At 39.1% G+C, this 19659-nt stretch overlaps 1 protein-coding gene across 1 annotated transcript in view; it reads right to left on the reverse strand.

The window, feature by feature from the left end:
- Positions 1-19659, reverse strand: part of LOC129353813 (neural cell adhesion molecule 2-like) — a 269675-nt gene that overhangs the window by 215433 nt on the left and 34583 nt on the right. Inside the window, 1 exon segment of the mRNA XM_055023258.1 lies at positions 11663-11930. Coding sequence (XP_054879233.1) covers positions 11663-11909 — 247 coding nt within the window. The 5' untranslated portion in view covers positions 11910-11930.

Raw genomic sequence — 19659 nt, forward strand, 5'->3', positions numbered from 1 at the left:
GCTGGACTTATTTTATTCTCTAAGTTAAGATAGGATCTGAACTGCAGCAGATTCTTTGAACTTTGAAGCAAATATTATCCAAAAGGTGACCTGTTATACTTCTTTGAACAGATTAGGATTATTCTATGGGCTACAAAATGTTGTTTTCACAAAATCTTTCTTAGATAATTAGATTTTGTCATGTTAATTCTGTATATCTTGAACTTTTTAGAGCATTTTGTCATTGAAATCCATATAAAACTGCTGGCTGAAAACACATGCTCAACTATACACCTTTGAAAAGCAGAAACGGTGCCTCCTGTACAACCAACAAGAATGCATAATACTTGTCTTTTCCAGCAGTGGAAAACCGGCAGACCTAATGCGCCGGAGCTGCGTTTGAGTTATACCCCCGCGACCCGACCCCAGATAAAGCGGAATAAAATGGATGGATGGATATTTTTTAAATTTCCTGTCAACTTTAAACATTTTTTACTCAAAAACACGACAGGCTGCTGGATGAATGACTCCCTTTCTGCCCAACTTAGCAAGTTTTCTGGGAAAAACCTAGCAAAGATAACATAAAATCCAGAACTGCTAATAAATACATCGAGCCAGAAGAAGACAAACACATCATTAGTGTTCCCAGAAAATAACTTTGAGCAGATACGCTGCTTGGGAAGCTACCTGCATCAAGAAAAGAAAGGATGTTTTATCCTGAGACTTGAATGGGAGAAAAACGGAGCTGGCTCATGAAGAGAGGGAGAAATGAAAGAGAAAGGAGATTGGAAGAAAGAGGAATCAAACTGAAGCGGATGGTAACAAACATATGCCAACCCGTACGGCATTAGGAAATTCTGTTTGAAGATTGTCTGGCGTGAAGAGGCAATCAGGAGAGCAAAGACTGTTTGGCCTCGCTCTTCTGCAGCGTCTCGACCACATCTCAAGTGTCCTTCCTCTTCCCCTCCTCCGTCTCACCATCATTTATCACTCACTCCGTCTCATCTATCCCTCATCAGCCGCTGCCTCCTATAAATAAAGATACCAGGCCACCGGGAAGGAAATCTGAGAGGCGCAATTTCTTCAAGGCGGTTTCTGCATCAGTTCTTAACAAAACCAATCCTGCAAGGACACAAGCTGATGGGATATTAGTGCTGGGAAGCAGCAGAGTGAGCGACACAGAGCGCCCTCTTGGGTCTTTGCATCCAGCCACCACAAAGGCACAGTCACAAAATGATTGGCAGGATCTCCTTGATCGGGTCAACAACGACAGCAAGCTATTCAGCTGAGAGTCTATCAATCACAATTTGGTTTAATTAACCAGCTGGAACGAGAGCTGGAGAGCTGAAACAAGCAAATAAACGGACATAAGGACTTATGGTGGACAGAAACCAACAGAGTGGAGCTGCAGACAGTTTAAACCCAGAGGAAAACCAGAATAACAAGAGCAAGGAACGCAACTTTACTCTAAGATCTGATGTAATAAATAGATTTTTGTAAAAGAAGGTTTTCAACCTAACCAGGTTATCACAGTATCTCCAGTCTGAGTGCAGGAGGAATATGGTGAATTCCCTTTCCTCTCAACTCATTTCTGTTCGTCTGATGGCACAAGATAACAGAGCTCCTTAGTTTCAGCCTGCAGATGTTTGAAAAAAACCTTTTTTCACATGAAGACACTAGATTCTCTTTATTAAAGTCAACCAAGCTTCCTGAGATCTTGACTGAATGAGGTTTTAGTTAAAAATACATCAGGATATATCTTCAACTGTACCAAAAATCCTTGCTTCACACATTCAGGAAACCCTTTTTGGCCCTAATTAAACACAAAAATACAGACTTTTCCATCCAATAGTAAAAAACTTGAAGATCATTTGTATTTTTTCCATGTTTGTACAAATCTGGAAGGTTCTGGATGGAATCATTTCCAGTTCAAAGGTTAAAATTCAGAGATATTTTCCATTCAGACTAGCAGCTGCAGCTGCGAATTAGCTAAAATTTAATCTAAGCAGTTTTATGTAGCAACATTTTAGGTCTTAAGCAAGAAAAGAAACAGTGACAGAGAGACAAACTTTGCACATGCTGTTAGCATGCCCTGGCTAACAATTAGCCGCTAAGAGACCTAACATTAGCATCTGCTTCACAACAAAGCTGATGAAGAGATTAAATACCTTAATTACTGATTCAAAGAGTGATTGTTGCTTCCTGAATCAAAATGTTTTCCGAAAACAAACATTACCAAATTGATTTTTTCACATTTCCTTTAGGTATTAGTGGAAATCTGACTCACTTCCTCCTGATCTGTGAACGATTCTTGTAGTTTTTGTCCACGTTTGTGATAAATGGTATCAAGCAGAAGCAAAAGGCCTAAATCCAGCTGCCTCTGCTTGATAAATGTTGTTCTTCTGCTGTCAACAACTAGCTTCTCTTCATTATGCTTCTGTGTTTCACTGTTATTACCTTCAGCTGTGTATTAATCCATCATCCAGCCGCGCTTTTCTACGATTCGTATGAGTCCATACAAAAGCCTCATCATCCAAACTTTATCTTTCGCCTTGTAGCAAAAAAGCTGTGTTATTTGAGAGTAATTAGCATTTATTGCATGAAAAAACACCAAACAAAGGTCTTTTTCAAGAGAAAGAGCCTCATTTTATCAGCTTTTCAATCCACTTTCTAAGTTTACTTGCATGAGGCGTTGAAACAGGAGCAGCAATGCATGAAAAGAAATACATGAGCAGTTTCATCTGTCAAACTCAAGAAAAATGTCCTTAACATAACCATTTCATCAATAAGCCATACATCAATTTAACACCAACCTTACTTAAAAATGTTTTTGACCTTCTCACTTGAAAATGCAATAATACTTTATTGATCAGTTTAACTCTGCTTGACTAGCCAGGCTATGAGCTTGTTAACTTGTCAGGTAATTTGTTTTTCCCAGTTCCTGGCACACATCGTGGCATCTCTGACTTACAGAAGATCACATTTATTTCTGTTTTCTCCTGCTAGAACATCCTGTCAAGTGCTAATGTTTCCACTTAAAACCAGATTGACTGTAAAAAAGTAAACAATTCTTACAATTATGTGATAAGGATAAAGCAGTAATTACCAAGAGCTCCTGCCAGCTCTAAAACCCTTTAATTAAAACATTTTTCATGTCAAAAACACAACTTAATGTTACGTTTAACAGCTCAGGATTCTTAGACTGTTGTGCTCTTTTTGTCCAGGTGCTCATTAGCAATGTCAGTGGTAATCATAGAGTCTGGCTGCAGAAATCAATAGGATGCCAGCAGGTTTACTGCTCCCACACAAACATCACAGTTAATTTAACACCACTTCACACCTTTTTCCCTTAACACTCGGTTCAATATCAACTTTCACAACTGAAATTACCAAAACAAACTTTCAACTATTGACTCTGCAATCAGACTATTTCTTCAGTGCAGCTTTTACCTTTCACAGACTCAATAGCACATCAAAAATTAATGCGTTATTGGTACAACTAGCGTAGCAACCAAATAAACCAAAATGACCCAGAGCCTGAGTCAAGAGAGCATAAAAAACTCAGAGTTACCATAACAACATCTGTGTTTCTGTTAACATTAGCAGGGATAAGGTTAGCCTGTGAAAATCCCCAGAACTACAGGTAAGCTGACCAAACATGGTGCACTAATATTAGCTAAAAATGCTCACTTACCATGAATCATAATGTACTAAGGGGCATTTGGCCCAAATTTTAGCATGCTGACAGAGATTTCAGCTAACATTAGCATGATCATAGAGCATTTTCACACGTTATCATTTTCAGCAAGCTCAAAATTAGTATTGTCGTCTAACATTAGCATGCTAACACAAGTGTTTTCAGCTAATGCTAGCATGAGCACATATTAGTATTTTCAGCTAACATTAGCATGTTCTCACATTAGTGTTTCATTTCACATTAGCATGCTCACAATGTTCTCAGCTAATGTTAGCATGTTCAGAGTGTTTTCAGCTAACATTAGCATGTTCTCATATCAATGCTTTCAGTGTGTGGCTGAAGGACTCCCAGCCATGAGGACTCGCTCACGCGTGAGCGCTTTGCATCATGGGAAGGGCTTCTGGCACAGTACATGATTTTCTGGTACTTGGCAAAAGTCTCAAAAAACAGCAACACTAAATTTGCTGCTCATTTTCTCAAAGTCACTAGCAGGAATCTGAAAAGTTGCTCAGTTGACCACGATGGCAGCAAAATTTCATTCAAAGGGTAGTTGACTCTAATTAAAATGTGTAAAACTGGCATGAAGATCAGATTTAAGAACTTGTATAACACAGCATGGTGTTTATGTGACATGGTATACCATCCTTTAGTTCCCCAAACACTGAAAAATGATTTTGTTTAGGTCAATCCTGGCAGGCAGACCAAATAAAAAAAGAAGCAGACTGCCTGCTTCTGTTTTTATTTGTTTATAAAAGAATGATATCATAAAAATGATTTTTGTGCAATTAACTTCCAGGTATGACTCATGTCAGCCCACTCTGAAGCGAAACCCGAAGGCTTCTTATTAATATAGAAGAAGTGGGTCACTCCGTACACACAAAGCAAACTGGAGTGGTTCCGAGGCTATGCTGCCATTTTTTCTGATCCCTCTGTTCGTCGCTTAATCATGCCTGCCAGTGCCCAAACCCAAAAGTAAGCCTCAGACCAACAGTGCTGCGTCCCCTGAGAGGAAGCGCTTTGGAGAAGCAGCCTGTGAAGTAAGCGAATGCCTGAGCTACAGAGGAAAGTGAGCAACAGAGTGGGAGAGTGGAAACCACTTCCCCCCACCATCCATCTGTCAGCGAGCCAGCGTGCCCACTGGTTCTGTTGTCACCTTGGCATCCTAGCTGTGCCTATTAGCCTGCTAGTTAGACTGGCATTTAGACTGGCAGGACAGACGCGAGCAGAAGCCAAGGGGTCTCCTGCTCGGGCAGCGGCGAACTAATGTGCAACTGCAGACAAGCTCAAAGGAGCAAACTGCAATATGCTGCAGCTGCCTCCTCCAATCACGTCACTCTGGCTTAATTTGATTCCTACTCGACAGGATTCAATTACATTTTATTAATTTTGGCACAGTGCGACTACATTGAGTTTGATTCAATTTCTGCCGATGCAATTTAACTAGATGCAATCAGATTCCCTCGAATTGAATGAATTTTTAAACATAATCTCATCCTGTCTTCCTCTCTCTGTACAAATCTTCTCACTGCTCTAATTTTCCCTTTCTGGGATTCACAATGTAGGATTTAATGAGCGATGCAAGACTCCTCCTCGCACACGGACCCCAACTGATCAGTCTATCTGCGTTTTCTTGTCTTCTACTTGGAAGAGACTCCCTGAGGAGCACATTAGTCACTTCAATGACAAAAATGGGTAATTCAGAAGAAAATGAAACAAGTTTGGCAGAAGGTATTATTGAACATGCTGCTGTTTATTCCCTCTGCACCACAAATAAACCCAGCATTTTATAAAATACTCGTTAATTCAGCACTTTTGCCCCGACTTCAGTTGCTTTCAAGCCCAAAATACCAATAATTCATCAACTAAACATAAATATAATGGAGTACATCTCTAATTGATGATGTATTTTGAGAGAATAAATCTTAACAATTGATGTTTCAAAGCAACAGGGAACCAAAACACCATAACGCTTTAGAGAGCTGTCTTGCAGATGAATGTAGGAGCCGATTGCTGCGTCAAACTACTAGCAGCTGGTGTGAAGAGGAGCTTTTAGGTAAATTTGCATTGATTGAACTACGTGTGAGAAACATTCCTGAAGAGGTTTGAGTCCATATTGATGAGGAGGAATCTCAAAATCTACTGTTTCTCCACTGCCTAAAGGCAAGAAATGAAGATTAATCATGTTGAAACTAGCAATAAATTAGTCGTTAGCTGGAGTATATAGACTCAAGGACAAGTCCACTTGGTGAAACAGCAACACTCAGAAATAATTAAGTCAAAACTGGGCAAAAAATACAAACATTTTAGCTTAAAACACTGTAAAAACAAAAACAACAAAAAAACTCCTATTAAATACCTTCTAATGTCCAATTATTGATTGATTTTTCCAAAAAATAATTATCAGACCAGTCTGTAATGAAGTTAAGTCAAGCAGAAAAGGCAGAAACCTCTGGAGAATAATTGAGAAAGATCAATTACCAAATATACCTTAACCCAAGTTTCAAATCTCCGCCTGGATATTTTTGTGTATTTTAATTGTATTAAGTTCTTTAAATGTCCTGTCAGTAAATACATTTCTGCTGATTTACACATAAAAACTGGAATTTTCAAAATCTAGCAAGCAATTTAGCATCTATTAAAAGAATGTTTCCTCAGATTCATTTCATTTCCTGCTAAAGAAGGAGAGAAATTACCGTAATAACCAGATATTGGCTGGAAAGCGCAACGTTTCCCCTTTCAGATTCTCCAGATAGTGCAAAGTGTGGCAGAGTTACTGCAAATTTGGCTGGATTGTCGTCTAGAAGGGTCAATAGTCTTAGCGCTAGCGCAGAACCTGACAACATATCAGGTTTACTATATTTCCTGAGTGAGGATGTTCTGCAGCTTTATTCCCATTAGTCTTGCTGCTTTGCTTATTTGATCATTTTTAACCAATAATCTGATGTTTTATGAAGAAATTACTTTAATTTGTTTCCATTTTCAGTCAAACAGCCTGAAAAAGCTCAAATGAGTTTCAGTGAAGTTTGCCAACAGCTCATTCATTAATAATCAAACAATAATTTCAAACAGGCACAAAATGCAGATGTAGACGTTAGAAAACCTTTTTCTCATTCGCCAAGTTGTCGTTCCTCAGACATCCAGGTGTTTAGAGTCTCGGCTCGATTATTCAAAGCTGAGGCCAGAACGCGGCGCCTCGAGTGCTGAAGGGCAAACACGGGGAATCAAAAGCTTGCAGGCAAATAAACAGCATATCTATAACACAGAGATTGGCCTTTGTACAACCGCGGGGCCCTGCTGACTCTGGTCGCTGCTTAAATTGATGCCTGCATGCACAGCTGCCTCCAGGGAGTGATCGCATTCCCATATATGTGCTGGCTCTTTACATCTCTCCTTTTTTCCATTAATCTAATCACGCAGCGCTGCATTCGCTCTGCGAGGGGCGCCGCGGAGCTGAAAGAGGAACTTGTGATTTGCTTTGGGTGATGCTAGGAGGTGTGAGAAGAATTAAATCTCAACTTTTTAAAAGAGTCAGTGTTGTGGATTTTCCAGCTACATACAGCAGGAGTGTTTTTCTGATTGTTCTTAAAGGGCCGGTTGTGCCTGACTGTATTAATAAAAATATCACCAATAAATAGCATTTCTTAAAATTTAATAATATTGATCATCTTTTCACACTGATTTGATTTTGTTTTTGTGCTTTTAAATCACAGAATTTTATTTGTATGACATTAAATGTCAGTTTTTATTCATCACTGTATTGATCAAAGATTTTAACTGAACTGCAGTCACTTAAATCCAATGTTTTTGGCCAATTTTGAGAAAAATCTGCTGTAAAAATCAGAAAAATTGGGGGTTTGTTGATTTTGTGTGAATTCTACATATTTCCAGAAAACTAGAGGAACTTATTGATGTAATTTGGAGTTTCGAGGGCCACATAAAAAGTTATGGTGATGCTGCAGGTCTTGAGTTTGACACTTGTTATAGTGCAATCAAGTAACTATGTTTCTATTCAACTCAAATCTGACTTAATAGAGATTTTATTTTGTAATTTATCACCTTGAAATTGGTATAAATCTCTTTAAAAACTCCTGTTCTTTCTGAAACTCCGCCTTCAGGAAGTAATTCCAACATGGCTGCTCTATTAATCCTTTACAGACGTTTTTAGCAGCGTTAATCTGAGAGTCGCTCCTATAACGAGATGCGCTGCTCCACCAGGTGTTTGCCAATTGCAGCAGGCTAGTCTGAAGGAACTCCTCTGTGAACCTGAAGCTTGTAAACTCAGAGGAGCTTCAAAGGCGGGACGAAGTCCAACGCCAGCTGAATGGTTGCAATGGAGATTAAAGGGTTTCTCAAACATGCATGAAAGAATCAAGGCAAAACTCCAGATGCTGTAAAGCTCAAACACATTCATTTTACATGATGCTGTTACTTTAAAAATGCACATCTGAGTATCAAAAGGTTGTGCCACTTTTTGTGTTCCTGCTTGCTAATGTGAGCATGTAGATAAAATATAAACCTGATACACGGTGAAGTCTTTGCTCCGGGTGTAATGAGGCACACTGAAGCACGTTGGTATAAATCTTTTAAACCCTTAGCCTCAGACACCACCAACATCCCCAAGAGATACAGCGAAATATCTTAATTACGCCACTTAACATCACATCGGCGAGTCCCGGGTGAGCCCAAGCAAGCATATAATTCATTGTGCTAAGCATCTGCAGCAGCCAAATACATAAACCTTCAAGGATGCGGGGAAAGAGACGGAGAGCTGGGAGTTCACAAGCAAATGTTGTTCCTTCTGGAGCCAGAGGGGATAAAACGGTGTTTAGGCGCCAGAAGCACCTGGTTCAATGTCGGATCCAGAACCTCACACTGATAAAAGATCCGCTACAACTCAGCGCTTCACTGCAAAGATCCCTCATTACTCCCATTACAGCGAGCCGTGTGTCGTCGGCTGGGTCAGACTGAGTTGACTTTGCTATCAGAAAAAGCTCGATAAGAATGGAAATTGGTTGGTGGGTGATGTAACACCCCTGCAACGAAGAACCAGTAACAAACCCGTGAATATTCAAGGGAAAACTTAAAATAGTGGCATCTCTTTGTTCAATGTCAGAATTTAATAATGAATGAAGCAGCAACCAGACTGTAAATGCTTCTTCTTCTCCTTCGCTACGTTTTAAGTTCACCGGTTACCAAGTGATGCAGGAAGTTGCACAAGTACAAATATCTTTTCTTGAACTCCAGAATGTATCATAACGAATTTATTATTATCGCCTTAAGGAACTGTTCCTTGCAGGAAGGTGGGAGAAAAAGAACATTTAAAGAGAATTACACAACACCAGTAGAATAGTAAAAAGTCTATGTACAAATATCAATAAAATAGCCTGAATTAAGACATTATATAACCCATCTGTATGTGATTTAATCTCGGTATAAATCCAGATGAACTGCATTCTCTAATATAATAATAAACAGCATAATGAAGACCACTGAAATGTCCTGAGAAGAAGTTGAGAAAATGTTCAACTTTTGTTGCCGTCGTCGCTACAAATTCCTTGGTGTTGGTTTTCACCCTTGACCTTTGCCTGTCGCCATCATTCGTCACTCCCTGTGTGTCGAGCTCTGTGACACAAAAGCTAGCTAGCTAGCTAGCTTGCTAGCATGAAGGGCTGGATAATAAATCAATAACATGTCGTAAACGACACGTGATCAATATCAATACAAAATACATCTGATGAAATATTCAATGTGCGTAATACATATTGGACTCCAATCCAGAACCACTTGGCATTTTGGGAAATGTAGGCAGAGGGAAGACGTTAGCAACTCAACCTCTCACAGCTAGCTAAGCAAGTTTGGTGGAGTCAACCAATTCACTCACTAATTGGTTACCTAGTAACTTACTTCCTCTTTGGTTGCCTAGCAACTCACTTCCTCTTTGGTTTCCTAGCAACAACATGTTGAGTAACTTGCGCAGCAGCAGTTTAAAGTTTCACTGCTTAAAAAAAACACAATGGAGTGAGAACTGGATGAGACAGGAGGGTTTTCACTACCAGTTCATTTACTTATGACACAAAAAATCAATACTTATCAATATCCACTGATAAGTTTTTCAGCCATACCTTACAGTCCAGCTAATAAGAATATACTAGCCGCTAGTTAGCAGTAGCATCAACTGCCTCAAAACACAGTGAAGATGTTGGCAAAAAACAATTTTTGCCCAACACACAAAAAATCTACATTCATAAATATATATGAGCTTCAACAATCCTGTAATAACAAAATTTAAAACAAACTGTTCCCCACTGGTCAGCTGATTCTGGTACCAGTGGCAGCATCATGCTGAGGGGATCTTTTCCTCAGCAGGTCCAGCAAAGTTGGAATTTAAAGAAACTTATGTAGAGCTGAATTATGGATGAATGACTTATCAATAAAACGTCACAATATGGACAGTTTGGCTTTTTAAAAAAAACATCATGACAACAAAATATCTAAATATTATTCTGATAAATTATAAATAATAAGATGAGAAATCCACAATAAAAAAATCTTCCAAAAACTGCAGTGGAGGTTAAATAACATAACAATCCGCTGTTAGAATGGCCCAGTCAAAACCCGGACTTCAATCTTAAGTCTCCAAATGAGAAGTTTCATTTCGGACCATGTCAAAAATCTGAATGTTCTTAAAGGGCCGGTTGTGTCAGAATGTACTGATAAAACCATTAAACTGTTAAAATATCAGTAATTAAGATTTTCTTAAAGAAAAGAAACATGGGGATCTGTAGATTTTGCCTATTTGTGAAAAACTGGAGGAACTTATTGATGTAATTGGGAGTTTAGAGGGCCATATAAAAAAACTACAGCGGGCCAGATTTGGCCCCTGAGCCTCGGGTTTGACACCTGCTCTAAAGCAAGACCTGAAAATAGATGCAATCCAACTGACCTTGATTAATTGTAGCCTACAGATGAGCCACACTGGCAGAAATATGACACTCTTCACAATTATTTGCTTGTTTTTGTTGGTGTAGCACAAAAAAGCCAAATAGCACACATTACTGTTTACTTAACCATAACAACAGACAAGCCTAAAGAAAAGCCTTCAACATGTTGAACGGATGCATGTCATCAAAGGAAGTAGCAATAAAAGTTGTGCATATATCTCTCTCCTTTATGGCTCCCAGTTTGAGCCTTACAGCATCATGAGCATGCAACAAGCTTTCACGACTTCAGTCTTGGCAGCACGTTGCAGCGCTCTACCCCCACCTGCCGTCGCGCTCCGGAAACCAGAGCAACCCCTCTGCAAAAACCTCCAACTCAATTTAAGTATTTTTGTCAATATATACATATAAAGGAATGTTTTGTGCTTTATTTAATTGCGCTTTGAAACATGGAGTTAGTCGTTTTCTCAGGCTTCACTGACCAGCAAATAATTAGAGACACGACAAGTCAAAAGGATGCAGCTGCGCGCGCTGCATTTAATCGAGCGCAAGGTAACGAGCAGCCACGAACAGGTGCGCGTGGATACCAATTAACAGCTGCTAAAAAAAAAAAAAATGCCCGAAACTTTGAGGCGCGTGAAGCCGCATCGCGGAGCTGTCGCGTGCGGGATGCGGAGATGTTTCAGCGCTATCTTCAATCTACAGTCTGCAGCAAAAAGAGAAAAAGGAAGGCGGTGGTCCAAATACAAGCAGCTGAAGTTGAAGGAAATGAAGCAAAAATGTGAAGGAGGCAGAAACGCAGCGCGAGCGCTTACTTTGCGTCTAAAAGCCTCGGTTTCCCCATTCCTATAAAGGACCCCCATCATAATCCCCCTTTTCAGGGCGAAAGCATTCTGGCCCCCCGCAAGACGTGCTTCAACTACCAAACAACGTCCACTTAAACAATCCAGCCCCACTTCTCCCCGCCTCTATCGCAGCGGACCAAAATGGCACACAACTTATCCACAAAGTCACCAAGCTCCAAAAGGCTTCCTGGCATCCGGCTCACCTTGACTGATGCCGACGAGCACCCCGAAGAGAAGGGCCGCTTTCAGCATCATTTTCGGGCAGGTTTCGGGCTGCGGGGCGCTGCTCGGAGGAAAGCCGCTGTGGGAAAACGATGCTCGCTTTGCTCCGTTCATCCGCCGTCCTGGACTCCGCTGGCGACTGAGGAGCTGCTGCTGCTGCTTCCTCCCGGTCCTTCCTATGCGCGCGCTCCCGATCCGGCGCGCTCGCGCCTCGCTCCCCTCCAGCATCGATCCTCAGCAACATCACTGCTGGTGGTAAACAGACCAGAAGAGGAAACTGCCTGTAAATGTGTGAACGCTTCGGTTCGTCTGCTGGAGGCTGTTTAGGATGTCCAAGAAAGACCTAAAAAAATCCATATTAGCAATGGCGCAAGTATTTTATACATGTTTTAAAACATGTTCTAGTCCTCTACCAAAACAAACTTTATTAAAACAAATCACTAAAATAAGGCATTTTTTATTTTTTTACAAAGCAAACTGCACTAAATACATGAAGGAGAAACCAAAAGTGGGAGTAATTTACACCAATTTCTGCTTAAATCATTAATAAAAGATGGAGATAAATGTTTCAATTATTTTTATGAACACTAGTGCAATACTGTGGATCTGGTGAAAGTATTCAAACTCTCTCACTGAGTAGTTCAAGCATTTGATGCCCACTAACATTTCTGATTTCCTCTTGGTAATTTGCATTAAATATGTCCACATTGTTCCTGTAAACATACTAAATGATCTTTTATAACTGTTAATACCAAGATGCTAAAGATCATTAGGTTGTAGCTCACCTCCAGCATTAGCATAATAATAATATTTGTATGTGGGGCTTATTTTCTTTGTTAGCTCATTTGCTAATAAAGGATGTGAGGTCACAACATCTGCCTTATGCAAAACTGTGTCCAGATTTTCCTTTACCGTCCACCCCACTTTTGAAACGTTTTATAAAACTGATGCTTTTATTTTCTTCAGTTTTGCAGCTATTGTTCTGCAGCTTTGCTAGCTTTCAAGCTAATTTGGTTCATTCCTCAAAACAAACCTTGGTTCTTAAACATACATGTTTAGAATGAACTGCAATCATTTTATTGACTCACAATATCTTTTATTTTTTGGTTTTAGCTATTTGGTTATTTTCTGATTTGGTCATTTTGATTGAAATGACCAACTGTTATAACAGCCACCTACTAATAGTTAATAAAACTTGTGGTATGAGTGTAACGCTCTTTATTTTAGACATAACTCTGTGCCAGGAATTAAGAGACAGACATTAAAAGTTACTGCTATCAAAGAAAAATAAGTTTTATGTTTGTAATTTTCTCTCTTAAATCCATGAATTTATAATTGCCTGCTAATTGGGGATCAGGACATTTATAGAGGTGGGCATTTTCCTCCAGGATAGAGTGTTCTAGGTGACACTGAGAGGAAAAGACGAGCTTTATTATGTTGTAACATTATTTATTTATACATGAAAATAGATTTTTTTGTGTTTTCTACAGTGTACCAGTTCTGGAAAACATTATGGAACCAAATCCAAGTCACCAAAAATTAAAATGTATTAGTTTTCAATTTTCTGGTCTTGATTTTATCATACACATTTACAAAAGATCATTTCTAATAATCATGTTTCTTCGTGATAGTAGAGATGGATCATTTCAAAATGATAAGACTACTTGACATTATTACCTACAGCAGCCTGTCTGGATTGTATTTCAGGATAACAACTCATTTTCTGGTCCATGACAACCCAGAATGTACCAGACACATGTCAAAAAAGGGTTTTGCGGCTGTAATTCCCCAAAGATCTCCGGCACATTGATGCAACGAGAGCAACTGAGGAAGATAAGGCAAAGTCTGGACCAGAGTTGTGGGAATTATAGAGAAATTTCTGTCAAGCACTCTTGGCGTACACTAGAAAACTGCAAAAAGTAAAAGTCGGAGACCTTGCTGGAAATCCAGATTTAATAATTTAACTGTTACATTTCTATCCACAGAACAAAATCCAAACCTCTGGGTTTTCTTTATGTGGTTTTGAGCAAATTTGATTTGACCTTTCTTGTTTTTTGGTTCAGTAGAAGAAGAAATCTCACAGCCTCCCTGGTGTTTCTGCAGGTTGAGAGATTTCCAAACACCTGCATCCTCAGAAATTCAATTTAAAAACACTTTATTTATCCCAAAGAAAAATTAAATGGTGTCATAACACTGTAAAACCCAATGGTGCACCTAAAAAAATGTTTTAAAAGTATTTAGAAAATAGAATAGCTGTACAAATAGGTAAAGACACTGAGAGAGTCAGGTTTAAAAGATAAGGAATAGGGATTTATTGTTAGGTTCAATTGGTTCCCCATTTTGGACTCAGTAACTCTATTAGAGAACTAAATTGTTAAATTTAACTTAATTTTATTATAAATAATTAATACATGCAGAATTTTAGACCTACATATTAGATTAAGTTGCGAGATACTATGTGTAGCCAAGTATTTTCAGTGTGGATGGTAATGGTATGAACAGGAAGGAATTCCAGTAGCAGTCAGTCTTCCAACGAATCTGAAGGTGCCTCTGACTAAAGACTGCTGCTGTATAACTGTTACAACATGCTAACAGTCCAGTTTCCAGAGAATAGAGATGATATTCCACATTGACATGACTTGGATGTGGGCAAGCACTGCTAATCCGCCTCATTTGCTTTTGCAGCTCCTCTTCAAATGATCGACGCAGTTTGAGTTTCTCCTCCTCTCTCTGTGTTGCTTCCATTTCAACTTCTTCTGGAATTTGCTGTTGCAGCTTTTTGAGGAGTGGAGAAAAAAAAAGAGAAGAAGAAGAAGAGAGTCCCCTGTTGCCATGGTTACGCGTCATCACACATCCAAAACAAGAGGGAATAATTGTCCGATGTTCAGAAACCGGAGTTGTTTCATTTATTAAAATGTTCATTAGTTTTGAAACAGAATAAAATCCTTGTAAAATCAGATTGGTTAAACTACTTAACCTGCTCTTTCTTGTGTAATTTGTTCACTTTAAAGAGCTGGCCTATTCAAAGCCTTGTATTTGCAAATCACAGTCGACTCCAAGCATTAGTTGTGGAAGCTGTCTGGCATTAAAAACACATACTTGGGTATGCACAGAGGGTGTTGTGTGGCCTTCTTCGTTGGGAGCTGTAAAACCCAGGCGGTAAAACCCAGGCGGTTTGCTCAGTTTATGAGGTAATTTTGTCATTAATTAAAGATTGTAAGTATAAGTTATGGCTCTGTGGGTCTTCTAAAGCTGTCGCCTCACTTTGTATGCTGGGAATAAAAATGAACACTCGCGTTTGACTTATTTCTTCCCAAACAAAGCTTAATGTTTATTATTTATATGCTCCAAACCCTCAACTCAAATAATTACTCAATTAATGACTAAGTGTTATCAGACAGGAAGTTCAAGCTTGGGCATAGATTGGTTTTCCAAATGGACAACGACCAAAAGCAAACTGTCAAATTAGAGGTTAAAGAACAGCATAGTTATTTTTTTCAAAGCTCTGATGTTGCTACAATGGAAAATATGTTGGTAGAGCTGAAAATCTGATTCAAATACATCAGTTCTGTCAGGAGGAATGGGACAAAATCACAGCAAAATACAGCAAGAGTGGGAGAAGACCCAAAACATTTGACCTAAATTAGGCTGTTTGTTAAAAAAAAATCTACCACATATTAAGAAAATGCTTATAGATTTCTGAATTTAAAGTCTAAAAAATGACCTCTTTCTCAGGACAAATAGTCAATTCAGAGTTATGTTTTCAGACTGCAGCAGAAAGCAGAGTTCCCAGAGAGAACATCCAAACGCCATTAGGATTTGAACCCAGAACCTTCTGGTTGCACAGCAACACAGCTTACCTGTTGAGGAAACTTCATTATTCTGTAATTTATAATGTTTGCCTGTGCTTCAAACGTGTTATTAAAGTGCAAATAAAGTCCTGCAGTGCAGGGCAGTTCACCCTCAGTGTGAATGACATGAACCATTCTGCTTTTGTGAAGTGAACTCTTTCAGGAGAAAAGATTGGACCGGGGTCTGCGGGTTGTTTGAACTTCCCTGAGGCGCCTTGTCCAAAATTATGCAGGTCAAACAAACAGTTTTTAAATTTAGTTTCCTTTTTCGCTGCTCAAGTAGAACGCTGTGAGACAAAAAAAATGCTCTCACTAGTTGCCAGAAGATCATTTCAATTCTGCGCATTTTCACCTCCATTTAAATGCAGAGCATAATTCCAGCTGTCAGGGTGAGCATGGCTGTATTTAAAAGCCACAGTCCATTTCATGGCCAACATGTCACTGACAGCGAGTGTCACTTCTTCTCTGTTGCAAAGCGTTGCGTCATGCAGCTCCCTTTGTGATGGGAAAGGAGAGATTAAGCGTTTTGCGCCTGGTGGAGTGACTCGTGGCCTTTCTTAAAGTCAGGCTGTCAGCGACGGCGCCGTCATCGCTGCTGTCAGCAGAGTGGGTCACATATCTGCAGTGAAGAGCGGTCCTCACAGCAGAGTCATGTGCACAGATAATCCATTGTGGAAGATGCTTGTCATCTCCTCGAATTGGTGAAAAAGACGTTATTCACATGGATTCTTCTAATCTGACCATTTTGAACACCGATGAAACAAAATGCTTGATGTCAAAAAGCCTCGATTGATGCTCATCCGTCTTTCATTGACTCTCTGCTTCTCCAAACATCACATCCACTCAATCTCTACTGTCACTGTTTCACCAACTCATATTTAAGACTTTTAAAGACCAGTATGAATGAAATTTAAGGCTTCCGCCATGACAGAAATGTAGTGGTAGTGAGTGAGTTGGCAACAGAAGTGAGACATTGGCAATGAATTCATACTTACCTATGATAGAAGAAAGAAGCTAGCTAGTTGGCTGGCTAGCAAGGGTATGTTAGCAGCTAGTTAGCGGTAGCCTCAACTGCCTGAAGTCACAGAATGTAATTAAGATGTCTACGTGTGACTCGAGCTTTGCCTGACAGAAAAACAAAGTCCATAAATTATAGGACATTGAATAGACCAATCATGATGAAATTTAAGAAATAATGTATTTAAGGCCAGCTTACATTTTTAAAATCAATTTAATGCCTTCATTTTAGATACATGAGTTTAATACTTTTGAAAGTGTCCTCTTTCCAGTTTTATTTATCTTTTGCAAAAATGTTCAATTTCAAAAACCTTGTGAATCTTTAAAAAGACAAATAACTTGAGTGTCATCTGCATAGCAGTGATATGAGACATATTTAAGAGTGAAAAACATGCAAACCAGAAATGTTAAGGACCCCAAAACAGAACCCTGAGGTACACCAAAATGAAGACGCCTTAAGGACCTATAATTTGTAGCAACTGCAGAAAAAGATAAGACGAGCGCTAAGGCAGATTCTAACTCACCAGTTCGATTGTTATACCGGTCAAGATTGCGCACAAATATGCAACCAGAGTTTTGCAGAGTTTTATATTCTAAATATTTCCTCTAATAAACATGGTTTTCAATCACACTGAACAGGATATCTCTCAGGTTAAAGGTGGAAACAGTTTTGAAATGATTTATGGGAACCTTACAATAATCTGGCATTTTAACATTGATGTGTGCATCGCTGTCGTATTGCAATCATAAAGAAAACAAACTCAGAAAACATTTTGTTGACAGAAAGCTATTAATCTAATGTTTTTTCTTCCGTCAGACATTCCTCTGTTTATTGACCGAGGAATCTGACAGGTCGTCCCCAGTGTGACTGTCTTCCTTCATACAAAAACCGTGTTTACATTCTCGTCAAGTCCACATTGCAATAATAATTTCCTTATGTGTTTTTCCGGCTGGAATATGACACGTGTAACGTATTGACCTGAAGCCACAGGGACACAAGCACATCATCATATTTTCTGTCTTCCAAGAGATATGAACATCTCCCTAAAGAAAAGAAACGCCTCTTATATATTCTGCAAGGACTTTCTTATATATAAATAAATTCGCCTCTCGGTGATGAGAGAGTGGGTGTACATGGCATGTCAACACATCATCTCCCTTGACAATATGTCACACAGCAAGGAAGCGAGCTCCACACCTCTCTGAAACAAACAGAGTGCAGCACATTGTTGCCTGGAGTGTCTTTTCCTCTCAGCCGAAAAGAAAACACAGCGCACTTGATCAAACCAAGGTGCTGAAAACACAAGTTAAAAGATGCTTGGCTCAGCAGATTCTAAAACACAAAACAAGCCTTACATCAACGCAGGAAGAAGCGGATTATTATGATTAATGCGGTGCATGAAAGTTTTTAAGCAAATGACACGGAGCCGCGCCGCGGAGACGCTGCTGATTTAGAAAAATGGTGTGTACAGTAGCAATGCAGCAGTGATGGAGACTTAGATAAATTGGATGAGTGTCGGCGCAGACGGGATTTCCAGATGGTCATCCCCCTTCAGAGCGTGCTCTCAAACTGTCAGCTTCACAGAGTACATACAGTACAGGAGGCGTCAGAATTAGCAAACATGAACGTTGTGTTAACTGTTGCATTCAGTAAATCCACCCAAGATTTTACTTTGCTTTGGTTTTTACTGAACCTTAAGAATAAAACGGAAAACCTCCAAGTCACAACAATAATGTAGAAGAACTAAAAAAATGGAGGATTGGTTTATTTTGGTCACCAACAGCATCCTCCAATAAAATGTTTTACTGAAAAGATGAAGTCAGGAAATGGTTCCAACATCTGCTGCCTTCCCAAGAAACAGAAAGGCTCCAATTGGATTTAACTAAGCAAATACATATGAACCTTCTGTTAGGTAATTATCATTCAGCTGGCAACATGTTACTGAACCCCAACTAATGCATTTCTTAAATAACAAAGGAAAAGATGTGAGTCTGTTTAAGAAACCTTGAATCTTTGGTATGAACCAGAGGAAACATTTCACAAGACGCAGAAATGAAGTGAAATTGGAAGAAATGTGGTTGAAACAAAATCTGAATTTATCTTTTTCAGGGATTACTTAACATTTGGTGAAATCAGTTGGAAGAAAACCAACAGCAGACCCCAAGTTTATGATTAGTAATCCAAGTAAGACCATTTCCAAACACACAAGGTGAAGGAAAATCAAAGGTTTGGGACTGAACTGCTGTGAAGCCATTAAAAAACTAAAAATCAGTGAGGAGAAAATGGCTTCAATTTGCAAACTTAACCCAATCAACAAACACTCACAAAACACCTAACTTGAAATTGTCAAACACATAGAAATCAAAAATAGAGGTTGTCAACATATTAGGACTATTTGTAATTTAGACACGGAATAAAAGAAAAACAGACTTGAGTAGTTTTAATACAAAAAAAATCCTGTTCCGCACTACGAAATATAAAAACTATCCACACATTTCTATCGATTGCATTGCAATTATTTAATATAATCATTTTTAATTAAATAGAAATGAAAAGAGCTGACATGTAAAAAAAAAGAAAACAGTTTTTACTGAGACTCGTTTGTGGCTTAGAGCCGTTCAAAAGAATCGAATCTCTAGTGAACAATACGTCAAAACTGACTTGACTTTCTCCGATCAAACAAATATTTTCTTTCCACTAGTTTTTCTTTTGAGTGACCCGGTTTTAAGCCATTTGCCTTTTATTATTTTTAAGCTCAATCATTTGGTGAGCTAGCGGTAGGCAAATACATGAGGTACCTTTTGAACCACTAGGGGGCGTCCACAGACTGCAGTTTGAGCTCTAGCACGATGGCAGATCCTTTTGTAGGAGTTAAAAGATGAAGGAACTCTATGAAATAAAAACAAAAAGGCCACGTCAACATAGAAAGAGTTAAAAATACGGATTAACTAAAAGAGAAGAGACAGAGGACCAAATACTTGCTTTAGGAAAGACTATTAGCCAAACTGACTTGTACAAAGTACCACTAGAGGACAGTTTGATGGTCTGGGAATTCAAATAATTTAAGCAAAGGTCAAGGGGAGAACTTAACAGATTACAATAGGGACCA

This window comes from Poeciliopsis prolifica, unplaced genomic scaffold, assembly GCF_027474105.1.
Source record: "Poeciliopsis prolifica strain line A6 unplaced genomic scaffold, Auburn_PproV2 SCAFFOLD097, whole genome shotgun sequence".
NCBI lineage: Eukaryota > Metazoa > Chordata > Actinopteri > Cyprinodontiformes > Poeciliidae > Poeciliopsis > Poeciliopsis prolifica.